This window comes from Serinus canaria, chromosome 4A (genome assembly GCF_022539315.1).
Source record: "Serinus canaria isolate serCan28SL12 chromosome 4A, serCan2020, whole genome shotgun sequence".
Taxonomy (NCBI): domain Eukaryota; kingdom Metazoa; phylum Chordata; class Aves; order Passeriformes; family Fringillidae; genus Serinus; species Serinus canaria.
Genome location: NC_066318.1, coordinates 892,410 through 903,810, shown reverse-complemented (window position 1 = coordinate 903,810; position 11,401 = coordinate 892,410). Strand labels below are relative to the sequence as shown.

The 11,401-nt window shown below is 54.1% G+C and overlaps 1 protein-coding gene across 1 annotated transcript; it reads right to left on the bottom strand.

Annotated features, from left to right (window-relative positions):
• Positions 1-6,121: 6,121 nt before the first annotated feature.
• Positions 6,122-11,368, bottom strand: TSPAN6 (tetraspanin 6). The gene is made up of 8 exons (XM_009090436.4): positions 11,225-11,368; positions 10,942-11,130; positions 10,636-10,710; positions 9,980-10,078; positions 9,560-9,715; positions 8,829-8,912; positions 7,012-7,109; positions 6,122-6,803 (listed from the first exon to the last, which is right to left on the bottom strand). The coding sequence occupies exons 1-7, from the start codon at positions 11,309-11,311 to the stop codon at positions 7,041-7,043; spliced, it is 759 nt and encodes a 252-aa protein (XP_009088684.1). The 5' UTR covers positions 11,312-11,368; the 3' UTR covers positions 6,122-6,803; positions 7,012-7,040.
• Positions 11,369-11,401: the final 33 nt, after the last annotated feature.

Sequence of the window (11,401 nt, the reverse complement as noted above, 5' to 3'; positions counted from 1 at the left end):
TTCAGCTCTGTCTTCTTTTGGCCTCAGCGTGGCAGTTTGTTAATCCTTCCTATTTTTGTGTGTTTAAGCAGGATTACAAACTTCAAATACATTGTAAAAGGAACCTGTATACAACCTTTCAAAACCACTTAAGTGGGCCAATGACAGAAGTCCCAGCCCTGCAAGGAAATACAGAACATTTCGGAAATCATCCCCGCTGTTTATTTAGAAGCCATTTTTAATTACTCAGCAGGAATGAATGAAAGAACTGGAAAATGGAGAGAGACAGAGGGGTTTGCATTGAGTTACAGCTCGTGGAGAACAAGGGAGGGACGGTCAGGCTTTCAAGTCTGGGGAATTTTGGGGTGTAATTATGTCCTGTGGGCTTATTGACAATCAGACAAAATTCAATTGCAAATGTACTGCAAAGGGCAGAGGGATCTCTTGGAAAGATGAATGCAGCATCCTCTGGAACCTCAGCAGGAATTTCTCCATGGAAAGTGTGGCCAGGCACGGCAAGGGGCTGCCCAGGGACGTGGTGGAGGTGTCCAAGGAGGGAGTGGAGGTGGCAAGCTCCTGGTCAGCAGCCCCTGGGCTGCTGGTTTGCCCAAACTGCCTCCCAAACTTCAGCTCCAGAGAGATCCTGGCAGCCCTGGCTGGGATTTCTCACAGGGGCCACTCACAGAAGGCCTATCCTGCAATGAGTGCTGATTTTCCCTGGAGTTTCTCTTCCCTTAAAAGCCAATATCAGCCTGCCTGAGAAAGAACAGAGTGTTCATTTATCAGGACAAGACAATTTCCAAGCTGATTTGCATTAATTTTGGAAGTAGGAATTTTTCTTTGTTCCTGTTTCTTTCCAGGAAAAACTGAAGTCATGGGAGAGCAAGCCATGCCTTGCCTGGTTTTGATCACTTGGAGGGCTTAGAAGCAAACTCCTCAAAGTAAATATTTCCTAGGAAGATCATTAAGGGTGCGACCAACATGTAGGGAACAGCAACAGGAAAATACTGCTTTAAACCTAATCCCAGCCCATGCTGCACTCATTAGTGAATGACATTGTAGCTGGAACAGGAAAAAATAAAAAGCCACAGAGCAGAATGATATTCCAATTGTTAAATGCTCCTGGATCACTCCAGTTATCCCCCCTCTAATGGCAATTGTTCTCCATGTGTTCAGCAAAGGCAGAAGTTCTCACAGACACCAGTTCAGGTGGGCCCAGAAGGCAGGAATGGTGGTGCCCTGCTGATAAGCAGCCTGGGAGCTGTTATCAGTGAGATATCCAACCTGGGGACCCAGGAAATTACTTGGGAGGTGATGCCTTGTTCCCTGACAATAAGGAGAAATAATCATTTTCATAGAGTCATGGAAGGGTTTGGGTTGGAAGGAACCTCAAAGATCATCTCATTCCACACTTTCCACTGTCCCAGGTTGCTCCAAGTCCCATCCAACCTGGCCTTGGTCACTTCCAGGGGCAGCCACATCTTCTCTGGGCACCTTGTGCCAGGCCCTCGCCACCCTCCCAGGGAAGGATTCCTTCCCAATATCCCACCTGACCCTGAACCTTGTCAGGGTGAAGCCATCGCCCCTGTCCTGTCATTCTTTGCCCTTGTCAAAAATGTACCAGGAGAAAACTAAAAGTAGTTTAAAAGCAGGATAAAATCACCAGCTGGAACAGCCCAGCCCAGGAGCTGCTCCCTGTGCCCAGAGCTCCTGGAGATCTGTGGCAGGAGGAGGTGGAAGAGCAGGCAGGGAGCACCCATGGGTGCTATCTCTGCTGCCCAGGACACCCTCCTGGAAGCCTGACAGCTCCAGCTTGCTAAAAACCAGCTTTATTATTAGCAAAAGAAAAAAAAAATACAGAAAAAGCAGCGGTGCTGGGGGAGCTGCAGGAAGGGAGATAAGGAGCAGCTGCTCCCCTTCCTGGCCAGCCCCCCCGGGCTTTAGCTGGCCAGGCCATGCTGCCTGTCCCCTCCAGGGCCAGGGACACAGCTTTGGGGACTGAGGGATTCAGGGGCTGGAGCACATTCAGAGGAGGGAATGGAGATGGGGAAGGAGCTGGAGCTCCAGGAAAGGCTGAGGGAGCTGGGAAAGGGCTCAGCCTGGAGAAAAGGAGGCTCAGGGGGGACCTTGTGGCTCTGCACAGCTCCTGACAGGAGGGGACAGCCAGCTCTGCTCCCCGGGAACAGGGACAGCAGAGGGAACGGCCTCAAGCTGCACCAGGGGAGGTTCAGGTTGGAGATCAGGAAGAATTTAATCCCTGGAAGAGTGGTCAGGCACTGGAAGGGCTGCCCAGGGAGGCGGTGGAGTCTCCACCCTGGAAGTGTTCAAAAATCAAGCAGATGTGGCCCTTGGAGGTGGGGTTTAGTGGTGGGGTTTAGTGAAGGCTGGACTTGATGATCTTGGAGATCTTTCCCAACCTTACTGATTCTATGATTTTTAATTACCTGATCAAACACCAGGTAACCCCCTTGCTCCCTGTAAACTATCTTTTTAATCAGAATTTCTAACTGATGAAAAATCCTTCCTGGTAATCATAAAACCTTTTCTCTGCTTTGAATTGGTACAATTCAAAATGAAGGAGTTAAAGAAGCTCCATGAGAGATTCCAGCCAAAAATTAATGCCAGATCCTACAGTTTTACAAGAATTTTTTAATACAAATACACCCAAGCATGATTATATTGGACATGGACATCAGAAATTCAGGAATCTCAGGGTATTTCAGAATTACCACAGCTCTGAGTACTGCCCTAGGTTTTCAAGGGTATTAAATTAAACTTTCCCTGGACACGAGCAAACATCCACGAGATTATTAAAGAAGAAGCAGGGAAAATCAAGGAAGAACAAATATTAATGGAAAACAAGTATTAAGGAAGAGCAAATATTAATTTCTCAATCAGTGACTTTGCTTTACTTTGCCACAAGATGGAGCCTTGAGATTAAATCATTTGTTTGAGGTTTGACAGGTATTTAAGAAAATTCAGCCCCATTTGAAGTTGGAGGTTGGATTTGCTCAGATGATTATCTGTGTTTTTTTAATGAATCGTGGCTTTCATCATCTCTAATTAGTCAGATATGAGGAACTATGAAGACTCTGTCAGAATAGGTGCCACTGGCATAACTCAGAGGAGGAAGATATTGAACAATGCAGCTTTTCTTCTGTCATAAGAATTGATGCTCCAAACCAGGTGATGTTACTGGGAGGGAGGAGAGGGAGAAGAAAGGGCACTTTGTGGGGAAGCTGAGGCATGAATGGGGACAAAAGAAGGGTATTTGGGAAGCCATAGCCTCTTTTTCTTCTTATTCACCTCCTGGTTCATGTTTACTTCTGCAAAATCCCCTAATTTTGTATCCCACAGTTATTTCTGAGGTGGGTAATGATCCATGTAAATGTTGTGCTGAGTTCCAGGATTCGATATCAGCAGCTGAATTTGAGTCACCCCTCCCAGCAAGATCCTCATCCCTGCCCCTCACCATCAAGGGCTTCCCCAAAATATAAAGCCTGAGTGCATAAATTTCATCTCTCTTTTGATTTCACTTCCCTTTGGCCTTTTTGTTTTACACAGTACTTTCCTAGTGGGTAGTTTTCATTTTCTAGTTGAAATTATTTTGGAAAAACTGGGAAAACAAGTGAGGTTTGGATTTTTTGATGAGGGCATTTGAGCTCTAGAGAATTCTCCTCTAGAGAATTCTCTGAAAGGGGGTTTACAAGAAAAAAAAAACCCACAAATGCGTATATTTAGGCATCATTCCTGCAAGAAGACTTCTTGGCATGCCCATCCCTCTGGCCTTCTGTCTCCTCTGGATCATGGATCCCAAAGGAATGGTCCTGCTCATGGATCAAGAGTGTTCCTGCAAAATTTCACCTTTGGCATCACATAAAATTAAATATTAGGAGGAAATTGTTCCCTGTGAAGGTGCTGAGGCCCTGGCACAGTTTGCCCAGAGAAGCTGTGGCTGCCCCTGAATCCCTGGAAGTGTCCAAGGCCAGGTTGGACATCAGGAGGAATTTCTTCATGGAAAGGGTGGTGAAGCATTGGAAGGGGCTGCCCAGAGGGATGGAGGAGTCCCCATCCCTGAGGGTTTGGTTCAGCTGCTGACAGCTCAGGGTGCCACCAGCCCCCTCCGGAGCTGTTGCAGCACGGGCACAGGGAGCTGGCACAAGGAGATCCCTGAGGAACTGAGTGGCCAAAGTCACAGGGAGTCCACTCCTGGGGAGGACCCCAGGTGCCACCAGCTGTCCCCAGCCCTGTCACCAACAAACGGGGGAAGCCTGAGCTGCAGGAGGGAAGTAAGTCCTGAGCACCTGCCCTGAGCAGGACAGTGCCTGGCACAGAGCTGAAGGCTTACAGCAAAACCCCGTGCACCCCTGGCCACATTTCTGCCCCTGACCTTGGGCTCGTGCCAAAACCAGGTCCCAGATTTCATCCCAGGGAGCCAGCTGCTGCTGAGGAGCTCTGACATCCTGCAGGTGTCACCAGGGGAGCACACTGCCATGGCTGGAACGTACAGACAGAGCAGGGAACACAGACAGGTGCCAGGTGTGGCATCCCCAGGGCTGCCAGACCCCCTCACCTCCCCGCAGCTCCCATGGGGATGTGAGCACGTTCCAAGGGCAGCTCCCTTCCTCCCTGCTCACAGCTGCACTGACAAAGTGGTGAAAACACTGGGAGCTGCCCACATGGCACTCCAAGGGACACCAGCCAGCCTTGGGGACACCAAGCCTTTCTGACGAGGCCCTGAGACATTTATCCCACTGGGAGGGGAGGTGCAAACACAGCGGGGGGATGTGTGAAATACACCCAGCCAGAGCTGCTGCAAGCAACCAGAGCCCTGGGGCCAGGCAGCAACACTTCTGTCCCTGCTCAGTGCCCAGGCAGTGACCAGGGTGCACCCAATGCCTTTGCCAGGATGTCCAGAACATCTCTCAAAATTCAATGAGTTGTCTACATCAGTGCTATTTAACCAGGTGAGATCCACACCCTCTGATGGCTGCAGTGCTTCTGCTGCCTGTGGGGATGAGCAGGCTTGCACAAGCCTCCACAACCCATGCTGGTTTTCCTGCAGCTGCTTGGAAAAACCTCCAGGCTCCCTGTGCCAGCCTGTGCCAGAACCATCCCCATCCACCTGGCATCACCTCCACTGGGTGCCCCAGGAAGGAATGTGCCTGCAGGGGCACAGAGCAGGGCAGGGTCCTTCCCTCTGTGCAGGATTTAAGATGACAATGGGTTTATCCAGATCCATTCCTGCTTCTCGTGTGTCCCTGCCCTGCCTCCATCCATCCATCCATGCATTCATCACTGCCCTCAGCCAGTCTCCAGCCCAGCTCCCAGCTCTGACACATTCTGCCTCCCCACCCCGAGCCAGGAGGCTCTCAGCCAGCCAGGAGCTGACAACAGCCTGATTTACTCCCCTGGGCTCAATGCTAACAAGGGTTTGGGGTGTTTCCCCCCTGGCCCCTGCCAGGCTGGCCCCTGCCAGGCCATTGTTGGGCTGGGGCAGCTCACCCAGCACCCAGGCAGCTTTGGCCAGAGGGGTGACACTGACAAAGGGCCACCACTGCTGGTGGTGGCTTCAGTGCCCTGGTTACACCTGCCTCCTCCCTAGGAACAGGACAGGCAGCCCCACATGCAGCCAGACACAGCTCGTCTGAGTTCAGTGCCTGAGACCCAAAAATCCCCCAAGCTTGGCAGAGGAGTGCTTCACTGCAGCACCAGGCTCACAAAGGCAGAGGCTTGCTGACAAAACAGCCCAAAAACGAGCACTCACAAATGAATTTAAAAGCTTAAATCCACATTTCTTGCCCTGGGGAGCAGCTGGGGCCTGGCACTGCCCTGCCCTCTGCTCCAAGCCAGCTGCCAGCAGGCCAAGGATGGCTCACACTGGGCTGAAGTTACCCACCCTGCTCCTGGGCTGGGGTGCTCCAGGCCCTCTGCTCCAGCACTGTTACACAACCACTGTTATGAAGAAAATTCAATTACAGAATTATTTGCAAGCAGAAGTGCACCAGTGCACGTTGGAGGAATGCAAACTGCAATGGCCAGAGGTTCCTGGCTGGCCCAGAGTGAGCAGATCAGCCCCCAGGGGACTTGCTGCTCTTCAAGCAGAGGAATTTCCAGGACACGGAAAGAAAAGTCAAGGAGGTTTCATAGAGTAAAATATCTTAATATTTATTGTGTCTGAGGACAAAAAGAATTCTACTCAATACATAAAATGAGTTGAAGCAGCATATAATACTGACAATCAAGTCACAGCTGAATCGGTGCAAGGACACCTACCAAGGTAAAGGCACCAGGAGCTACATCACCAAACCTCACTACAGCTTACAGAGAACCACTACAGCCCGTCCTTAAGGAAGTACAACTATAAAAAAGTATATAAAACCCAGGGGAGGGAGGAGACAGCTTGGCAACAACCTTGCTGAGCCAAGGCTTCAGGCAGGCAGGACTGTGTTTGAACAGCCCTGTCTCAAGAGCTGTGTCTGGAGAGTGAGGGGATGTCAAGGGGCTGCCCGAGGCAAGGGGAAGCATCTCTTTCCCAGTGGAGGCACTGAAGATGAGCACTGGGACACCTGGGAGCTGTGCTGAACCAGCACAGTGTGGCACTTGGGGCAGGAGCTGGGGGCTGCAGCCACCACAGCCCAGCAATTATTATCCCAGGCAGTGGCACAGCAGAGTAGTGTCAGGACAAGGCCCTGAGTGCACCAGGACAGCTGCTGCACTCCTTCCTATGAGCTAGTTGAGAAGATCAGTCAGTTCAAAGCAAGATTTCAGGATGTGGCATCCAGAGGAAAACCTGATGTGGAAGCATCCTCCCCAGCCATTCCCTGCAATGCACACAGCAGAGTGTCAGCAGACAGGATGGATTTATAGGGATTTATACACAGGCTGAAATGACACGGGGTGAAATGACACGGCAGACCTGGTCTTGCAGGTGCCCTCTAACCCTAAACCCCCTCCATGTGGTACCCCCACCCCATGGGTGACCAGCAGCAGCCAGGTGGGCAGAGGCAGCCCCCAGGCTTACAGACATACCCAGCCACAGGCAGAGTGCTGGGGGCCAGCTACACCATCTCATACTGATTGTTGGTGATGTACCGGGACAGGCAGCAGGAGAGGATGATGCCAATCAACTGAAAAAGAGAAAAAACAAACCCCACACGTCAGAGGCAGCCAAAACCAGGGAGAGGTGCTTTCAGGAGAAAACCTGACAAATTGATCCAGGGTTTTATGAAATCCAAGGATGGACAGTGGGCTTTACAAACCACAACAAGGGCTGCACCCTGCTTCAGAACCACCCAAAGTGGCTGAAGCACAGGATGCTGGCAGCACCAACTACACAAGCTCCTCACAAGAGATCCTCCAGGTCCCATCCTGTTACAAGTTGCTTTGTGAAGCATCGACTGTTTTATGGTAATTGCAGAGATTACACAGGCACCAGGAACGTCACAGCCAACTACACAGTCCCCAGAGATGGCAGCACCTCTCCCTGCTGCAAGGACACTGGGGAAGCAAGGCTGCTGCTCTCACATCAGGAAGGTACTGCTACCACACGTGCTCTGTTGTCACAGCACAGCCTCCCAGCACCTGTGCAGACTCCAGGGCCAGGTCCTGCATGACTCTGACCTCCACAAGCCAAGTTAGAGGCACATCAGCACAATGGGCCCCTGTCAGAGGCGTGACCCAGCCAAGCTTGTCAAAGGGGCAATAAAAGCCAGGAACTGGTTACAATTCCCAATCCTGCCATCAGCTGAGATAATGCTGCAGCTTGGAGTGTGTGTGCAGTTCACCACTCATGTATCAGGCACATCTCAGTGAGCCCAGAGCCAGCCCAGCCCAGCTGGAGAGGAGTGGGATGAGCAGCAGGCACAGCAGAGCAGCTCTGGCTCTCGGGCTCTCCCGAAGCACTCAGTACCACGAGCTGCAGGCTCCCACCTCTCCCCAGTTCAGTCCATCTGGTACAGAAAACACACGGGGACAAGCTCACACAGCTGAGTATCTCAGCAGGATCCGGCTCCCCAGCCTGCAGTCCTGGCCAGCAGCACCCAGACACTCACACCACGGCCGCTGGCTGCCGGGCCAAGGGGAGGCAGGATCTGAGCCACTCCGAAGTCAGGGCTGGCTGCTCAGCCCCAGAGCCCAGCAAGCCTGCCCAGTGCAGCTGGAGGGGGGCCAGCTGCACATCCTGCAGCCATCGGAAAGCCCTCAGCACCTCGGGAAAGCCCAGCGTGGCGTCAGCCGCCCTGGGGGCGGGGGCATCCTGCTTCCTGCCGGGAAAAAGCTCTGGAGCTGGGGCTGGCCAGCACTCTGCTGCTGCTGCTGCTGCTGCTGCTGCTGCTGCTGCTGCTGCAGGGAGTGCCCTGCATGGCAAAGTGAAGGAGACATTGCAGGAGAGGACATAGGGCAGGGTAGGGTGGTCAGCCACCAGCACAAGTGGTGCCACACTGGCATTCACGGTGACCTCACCACGCAGGAGCGATGCCAAACACCCCCTGATAACAGTGTAGGTGGGTAGGAAAAGGAAGGGCTCAGATCTGATCCCTGCCAACAGCAGGAGCAGAGAGTTTGTCCATCTCTGTTGTTTTTTTCTTGGAGTCTGTTGTTTCAGGGAGGGGATCTTCCCAAATAAACCTGGGCTCAAGGAAACAGAGCTGGGGCTTCAGCCCTGGGTGTAAGAGACTGGAGCCTGCACAGCAGTCAGGCTGAATCCAAGAGGAATTCACAGAGTAGCTGCTCCTCCCTGACTGAAACCAACCTTTTGTACACACCAGACTTTGCACTGAAATTAAACCCCTCTGGAGACGTGCTGGCTTCACTCTGCCCTCCTCCCGAGCCAGACAAGGGAGGCTCACCTGGAAACAGGCGATGCCAAAGGAGATCCCGGCCACAACGCTCATCTTGGACTCCATTGTTGACGTTACCAGGAAAAAACAACCCTGCAGAGGAAGCAAAGCAAGCACGTGGATCCAGGGCTTTCCACCCCCAGGAGCACAGACCAGCTCCTCCCCAGAGCACCCACAGCTCCAGGGGAAGATGCTCCTGTGCTGGCAGCAGGGGGGCCCTGGCTGACCCCTCCTGCCAGGCCTCAGCAAAGCCATTTCCAGTCTCCCAGCCCAGATGCATTATCAAGGGGAGCTCTGCCCTTGGGCTGCTCCCAGCCTGAGCCAGGTGACTCATCAGAGGAGCCCTTGCATCACCCAACCATCCCTGTGGATGAGGTCACACGCCCTCACCACCGGGCCAGGACTTTGCACCCAAGGGAGATGTCACCACTGCCGAAACAAACTTTATTGGGAAGCTGCTTCCTTACTCACCTGCTCTTCAAAACACACATCCCCAAAGGCCAGTGCTTGGGTCTGGCTGGGCCCTGATCTCGAAGGAAGGAGTGAGGGAACCTCAGACAGAAGGGAGGATTCCATACCCTTACCCACTCCAGGGGAGTCCCTGGGCCACTGAACATCAGCATTGATAGAGCAGTTCTCCTTTCCAGCCTGCCAGGGACAGACGAGCCCTACTCCACACACCCATCTCTGCCCTTCCCATCTCCAGGACCAGCAGGCAGATTTTTCTGAGCTTAACTTACGTTCACAAACACTTTCAGCTGGGCCTTGTTTGGGTCTTTCAGATCTTCCTCCGAGCAGTCGTTCTGGTTCTTGCAGCAGCTGCGGGGGATGCCCCTCTGGCTGAAGTACTCAGTCCTCTCCCAGTCAGAATAGTTCTGCACTCCACAGCAGTGCAGCTGGAGTGGAAGCACATTTGGGGAGCCTGGTCACACAGGGAACTGACCCCTGCTCCCACCACCACTGCCATGGCTCTCCCCATCTCACCCAGCATCTGCCAAATTCCAAAACAGGGATGCTGGTGCCACAGAGGTCACAGGGGACACCCTGGGCCAGGGCAGCATTCCCACCTGCTGCCAGCCCAGGGCTCTCACCCTTTCCCACCTGGGGCTCTCGGCCATGCCCACCTGGGGCTCTCGGCCATGCCCACCTGGGGCTCTCACCGTTCTCTGGATGGTGTCCACGGCCTCGCTGTGAGGATCTGCAGTCACGTTGTAGTCCTTCAAGGCCAGGTCCAGGTTACTCTCAAAGCTTGTCTTTATCTGTAGGACAGAGGTGTCAGGGCCGTGCTGTCCCTCCTGCCCTCAGGCCCCTGTCCCGCGTTAGTCACCGCTCAGGGATGGCAGCAGTGACTCCGGCCGTGGCCAGCAGACATTTCCCAGCACCAGGCAATTAGAGGCTGTATTAGAGGGCAGGCTGGATGCACTGTGGCAGCAGGGATGCTGCCTGTAATAACAAGGACATGCACCGTGCCAGCTCCCTCCCAAGCAGGCACAGAAACCCTCCCAGGAGCTCTAATTACTGAAATTATTGCAGAAGATAGACCAAAGCCAGAAATTACAGTCCAGGGCTACTCTGCCTGCTCTGATGGAGGGACAATGTGCTGTGCTGGACTGACCCTGCACCCAGGCTGGTCCTTCTGGGTCCTTACAGGGACCAAGCTGCTCTTTGTGCTGGTTTAACCCTGTCTTTACTAAACTAAGCACTGCCGCCAGGCAGCCCCTCTGTCCCTCGGTGACATCTGCGACTGCACTGGGGTAAAAGCAGCATCAAACTCACTCTGCAGCACTGGGACACGGCAGTGGCCACCCAGACTCACCTCGTGCCTGAAGACGAACCCCACGATGGCGGCCACCAGGACGATGAGGAAGATGAGGGACAGGAGCATGGCATACTGCGGGCAGAAAGGATGGGATGGGAGGGGATGGGATGGGGTAGGACAGGATGGGATGGGACAGGAGGGGAGAGTGGAGGAGGAAAGGATGGGGTAGGACAGGACGGGACGGGGCAGGGTAGGGATGGGACCAGACAGGAGTAGGATGGGGTGTTTCGGGATGGATCAGGACGGGTCGGGATGGATCAGGAGAGGAGGGGGCTCCATCCCGCCCTGTCCCAGGCCACCCACCAGCTTGAGCATCCAGGTGCTGCCGCGGCAGGTGGCGAAGCAGCCGAAGGTGCCCAGGAGGACAACGACGGTGCCAGCGCCCACCAGCACGAACGGGACATTGGTGGCTTTCTCGTCCAACAGGGAGAAGTAGACGGCCAGGCTCACCCTACCCCAGATGCCCACGGCCAGCAGCACAATGCCCGACACCTGGTGGGGAGAGGGGAAAGCCGCGGTGGCTCGCGACTATCGCGACAGGGCGGCGCAGCCGCGACGGGTGGCGGGGGAAAGGGCGGGCACTCACCCAGAAGACGAAGGTGTAGGTGAGCAGGACGCTCTTGAGGCAGGTGATCACCGGCTTGGTCTGCAGCCGCCGCGACGGGGACGCCATGGCCGACACGGGGCGGCTGCGGGACGGGCGGGGCGGGGCCTCGCGACACGCCCCGGGGCGGGGCCTCGCGACACGCCCTCCACCGGAGGG

Excerpts from the sequence above, each read along its gene's own strand:
- TSPAN6 (XM_009090436.4), bottom strand. The coding sequence starts at position 11,311 with ATGGCGTCCCCGTCGCGGCGGCTGCAGACCAAGCCGGTGATCACCTGC. Across the intron at positions 11,131-11,224 it reads CCTACACCTTCGTCTTCTGG|GTGTCGGGCATTGTGCTGCT; the intron begins GTGAGTGCCCGC and ends TCTCCCCACCAG. Across the intron at positions 7,110-8,828 it reads TTGGCATCGCCTGTTTCCAG|TTGATTGGCATCATCCTCTC; the intron begins GTGAGCCTCCCT and ends TCTCTTTTTCAG.